This window comes from Octopus bimaculoides, chromosome 20 (genome assembly GCF_001194135.2).
Source record: "Octopus bimaculoides isolate UCB-OBI-ISO-001 chromosome 20, ASM119413v2, whole genome shotgun sequence".
NCBI lineage: Eukaryota > Metazoa > Mollusca > Cephalopoda > Octopoda > Octopodidae > Octopus > Octopus bimaculoides.
The window spans coordinates 35,432,741-35,438,402 of NC_069000.1; the positions used below are offsets into that span (position 1 = coordinate 35,432,741).

The following is a 5,662-nucleotide window of genomic DNA, read 5'->3' on the forward strand; positions in this document are numbered from 1 at the left end:
AGTAACAATTCTGCCAGCTCGCCGCCTTAATAATCATCATCATCATCATCATCATCGTTTAACGTCCGCTTTCCATGCTAGCATGGGTTGGACGATTTGACTGAGGACTGGTGAACCGGGTGGCTGCACCAGGCTCCAATATGATCTGGCAGAGTTTCTACAGCTGGATGCCCTTCCTAACGCCAACCACTCCGAGAGTGTAGTGGGTGCTTTTACATGCCACCGGCACGAGCACCAGTCACGCGATACTGGAAACGGCCACACTCAACATGGTGTTTTTTATGTGCCACCTGCACAGGAGTCAGTCCAGCGGCACTGGCAATGAGTTCGCTCGAATGATTTTCTAACATGCCACTGGCACAAGTGCCAGTGGGCGACACTGGTAATGATCACACTCAAGTGGTGCTATTTAGCACGGAAGCCAGACAGCTGCTCTGGCAATGATCACGCTCGGACAGTGCTGTTCGATTTCGATTTCACTTGCCCCAACAAGTCATCACAAGTAGAGTTTAGTGTCCAATGAAGGAGAGGTTGGCATGGGTGCCAGTTGTTGAATTTGGTTCGACTTCGATTTCAATTCACTCGCCTCAACAGGTCTTCGCAAGCAGAGTTTAGTGTCCAATGAAGTAAAGATATGAATAAGTGAGCTGGCTACACTTCTGGCAGAGGCCACAGATTATGCTCTAACTTGGCTTGCTGGGTCTTCTCACATACTGCATATTTCCAAAGGTCCTGGTCACTAGTCATTGCCTTGGTGAGGCCTAAAGTTCGAAGGTCGTGCTTTACCACCTTATCCTAGGTTCTTTCTACTATAGGCACAAGGTCTTGAATTATGGGTGTGGGGACTAGTCAATTACATCCACCCCAATGTTTCACTGGTACTTAATTTATCGACCCCAAAAAGATGAAAGGCAAAGTTGACCATGGCAGAATTTGAACTCAGAACATAAAGACAGATACAATATGGCTAAGTGACAGTTGCTACTAATAGGACCCTGTGGAAGTGGTGCCAGAGCACTCTACTCGAACAACCTTCTCAGGAATAGTGGATGGGAAAAATGGATGGCTGGATGGATATCCATCATGTTAAGGATGCTTTAGGGTGCAAACACCAAGGACTTACTCAAGTCCTTGCTCTTTAACTCTCACCATTGTCAGCGAATTCTCTGGGAGTCCATGTTGCCTTGTTTACTGCACTAATGTCAGCATAATCTTGTATTTTCAGATATTCACATTTGGAGGATTCTATAATTCCAGCCTGGAGTGGGTCGGACTTGAAAGTGTTCAGATCGTGGCCAGCATGAACGCTGGAAGCTCACTTGGTCGGCATAAATTGTCAACTCGGTTTACATCTATTGTCAGGATATGTTCAATAAGGTAACTTTCATCTATCTCTCTTTCACTCTTTTGCTCTCTCTCTCTCTCTCTCTCTCTTCCCCGTCACATACATATATGTGTCCATGTGTGGATGTGTGTGTGAAGATGCAGGGCTCCATGATTTCAAGCATCAGCATTACAATCCTAGACTGGGTTGTATGTTGTGTTCTTGAGCAAGACATTTTATTTCCTGTTGCTCCAGTTCAGTCAGTTGTAAATGAGTTGCAATGTCACTGGTGCCAAGCTATATTGGCCTTTGCCTTTCCCCTGGACAACATTGGTGGCATAGAGAAGTAGTCTGGTGTGTAAGGGTGACTGCTGGTCTTCCACAAACAAACTTGCTCAGACTTGTGCCTCAGAAGGGAACTTTCTAGGTGCAATCCCATGGTCATCCATGACCCTGCCAGTGCTGGTGCCACATAAGAAGCAATCCAGTCCACACTGTAAAGTGGCTGACATTTGGAAGGGCATCTAGCTGTAAAAATCATGCCAAAACTGCCCTCGCCTGTGCTGGTGCTGCATAGAAAGCACTGAGTCTGCTCTGCAGAGTGGTTGGTGTTAGGAAGGGCAAAACAGACACAGTAGCCTAGGGTAGTTTTCTACTTGGCCAGCTCCTGGGAACCGTCCTACTCATGCATGTATGGAAGATGGATGTTATGTGATGATGATGATGATGATGATATTATATATATATGTATATATATATATATATGTATATGTATATGATGATGATGCTGATATACATATATAGATAGATAGATATATGATGATATGAATTTGATTAGAGGATGTGTAAACCGCATGAAGAGATAGTTTCATCCAAGGAAATACTAGTTTAATACCTAATATTTTTGCGGAATGAATTTCCTTAAAATAATAGGTATATGTAAAAATATGGTTTATCATCATCATCATCATCATCGTTTAACGTCCACTTTCCATGCTAGCATGGGTTGGACGATTTGACTGAGGACTGGTGAAACCAGATGGCTACACCAGGCTCCAATCTGATTTGGCAGTGTTTCTACAGCTGGATGCCCTTCCTAAAAGCCAACCACTCAGAGAGTGTAGTGGGTGCTTTTACTTGTCACCCGCACGAAGGCCAGTCAGGCGGTACTGGCAAAGGCCACGCTCATCTCGCTCAAGAAACCTCATGTGTCACCCGCACAAGAGCCAGCCCAAGAAAAGAAAATGGAGATTAGGAAGTTAATGATTGTTTATTATTAACAGCAAATTAGTTATCTTCACTTACAGCCGTTTCTATTAATACTCAATAAACATTAAATTTACATTTATGTGACATGAGCACAATATCATCTGAGGAAAAAAAGATGTACATTTGGATGCTATATGTGTTATTTCTTTACTACCCACAAGGGGCTACACACAGAGGGGACAAACAAGGACAGACAAACTGATTAAATCGATTATATCGACCCCAGTGTGTAACTGGTACTTATTTAATCGACCCCGAAAGGATGAAAGGCAAAGTCGACCTCGGCGGAATTTGAACTCAGAACGTAGCGGGCAGACGAAATACCACTAAGCATTTCGCCCGGTGTGCTAATGGTTCTGGATGTTATGTGTGTGCTTATGAATTCATTTTAGTAGTCTGCTAAAAGAAATAATTATTAACTTCTTAATCTCCATTTTCTTTTATTCTTTATATGGTGATTTATATATATATACACATATATTTAAAAATTATCGAATGACAAAAGAACACAAGTTACACAGTCACCTTCATTAGCATACAGCTGTTTCTGCTCTAAGAAGCAGAGCACTCAGAGCTAAGTGTTTGAGCAACATCCTACAACTTCCTCAGAGCATTATATAATTGTTTGTTGATAAGCAGAACTATTTCATACAGTTAACTCGCCAGTGAGTTATCTCAGAATCACTAATGAATACAATTGGTTACAAATTCACAGCAAAAAACCTTTAGTTATAATAAACCAATCCTCTCTACCTACATAACGATGATCATCATCATTTGATGTCTGTTTTCCATGCTGGGATGGGTTAGCTCATTCTGCACACTTTTAATATACATGGCATTGAAAATCTTACATTTCTGTGCCAAAACACGACCAAAAGAAATTGTGTGTGTGTGGTACGGAGCCCATTCATTGGTATTCCTTATTTTATCGTTGCACTTCTGGTATCAAAAAAAGTTCCGAGCAGTTTTATGTTTTTGTTTGATGAGACAAGCAAAACTATTATATGAATACATACACATATATTTATGTACATACTAGCTGACGTACCCAGTAATTCCCAGGAATGCAGGGCTTGTCCCCTGGCTCTGTTCTCATTATTGTTTCTCTAATCCAATAGCAATAACACAAAGTATGTATCCCTTAAAACGGTTTTTTGTACATTTACAGAGAATACCGAACCGTCTTTCATAGGATCTTGTTTTTAGGATTTGCCAATAAGTTATGAATACCAAAATCGTGAAGTCAGTTACATAATAACATGCAACTTAGTTACCTGATAGTAACAATTGAAATAAAGTAGTCTATGATGTCAGGAAAAGAGACCAATAGAATAAGTACTAGGCTTACAAAGAGTAAGTTCTGGGGTCAATTTACTCGTCTACAGGCAGTGCTCCAGCATGGCTGCAGTCAAATGACTGAAACAAGTAAAAGAGTATATATGTATATAATATATATATATATATATATATATATATATATAATCATATATCTAAATTTTAAACTAAAGCAATTATTGTAAAGCAAGTTTAAGAATAGTGTCAGCATAGTTATTCATGGCATGTCTCTAAACTGAGAGAGCGGAACTGAAAGCCCAGCTAGAACTTCATGATATATACACACACACACACACACACACACACACACACACACACACAACAAAGTCCATATTTTACTTCTACTAACATAGTAGCATCATTGACTACCAGTGTAAACTCAATGTTTTTTTAAAGTTTTTGCTCTCCCTAAGTATGCCATGTTGAGATTATTAATCACATTTGTATCACTTTTCCCTAGTTATCCAGACCACGAACAACTGAAATCTGTTTACATGGCATATCTGAGTTCAATATTACACCAAAGATTACCAAGTCATCCGATCTGGAGTAATCCAAGTAAGATCTATTCCCTGGCTGGATCCATGGTCCAACTTTACGAACGAGTAGGTTTGCTTTTGTTTTTGTTTTGGAGGTTAGGGTTGGGGTAAAAGCACCATTTAAGCATTGGGCCTCATGGAGGCAGTGATAGCTGACCGAGACCTTTGGCAGTATACTGTGCTTGTGTAGACATGCCAAGTCAAGTGAGACCATGGTCGTGGCCGATGCTAGTGGCACGTAAAAAACACCAACTACACTCTTGGAGTGGTTGACGTTAGGAAGGGCATCCAGCCACAGCAACCTTGCCATATCAGATCAGAGCCTGGTGCAGCTCCCCGGCTTACCAGTTTTCAGTTGAACCGTCCAACCCATGCCAGCATGGAAAATGGATGTTAAATGATGATGATGATGATGCTTTAGCATTGGAGGCAAAGGTATAGCTGTGTAGTAAGTTTGCTTCCCAACGACATGGCTTCTGGTTCAGTCCCATTACTTGGTACCATGAGCAAGCAGCTTCTATTATAACTCCAGATTGGCCAAAAGCCTTGTGAGTGGATTTGGTAGGCAGAAACTGAAAGAAGCCTTTCATGTGTGTGCGTGTCTATATGTATATGTGTGTATACAAACACACACACACACACACAGTTTCTAACTAGGTACTTTGCTTGTTATATATACATACATGCATATGCTGAACTACTGAACTCTACATGTTTTTTTTTCATTCACTCTCTGTTTATTTCCTCTTATTCCTTCCTGTTGAAGAGGAAACGTAAAAGACTTTTTCATTTTCCTCAAATGTCAAACTAATGCACTTGCTTGTTGTTCATACACTTATCTTTGTCTTTTGTTTTTCTATAAATTTCAACCATATATATATATATATATATATTTGAAAAAGGAGAAGAATGACTTCACTGGTAGTTGTCAAGCGGTGTTGGGGGGACAAACACAGACGCACAAACATATACACACACATACATATATATATATATATATATATATATATACGACAGGCTTCTTTCAGTTTCCGTCTACAAAATCCACTCACAAGGCTTTGGTCAGCCCAATATTATAATAGAAGACACCTGCCCAAGGTGCCACACAGTTGAACTGAACCTGGAACCATGTGGTTAGGAAGCAAGCTTTGTACAACACAGCCACTCCTGGGCCTATTTTCTTCCCTACATA

At 40.6% G+C, this 5,662-nt stretch overlaps 1 protein-coding gene across 1 annotated transcript in view; it reads left to right on the forward strand.

Annotated features, from left to right (window-relative positions):
* LOC106875444 (cytoplasmic dynein 2 heavy chain 1) overlaps positions 1 to 5,662 on the forward strand; it is a 297,845-nt gene that overhangs the window by 208,979 nt on the left and 83,204 nt on the right. Inside the window, exons 41-42 of the mRNA XM_052974965.1 lie at positions 1,226 to 1,377; positions 4,392 to 4,536. Coding sequence (XP_052830925.1) covers positions 1,226 to 1,377; positions 4,392 to 4,536 — 297 coding nt within the window. The remainder of the gene's footprint in view (positions 1 to 1,225; positions 1,378 to 4,391; positions 4,537 to 5,662) is intronic.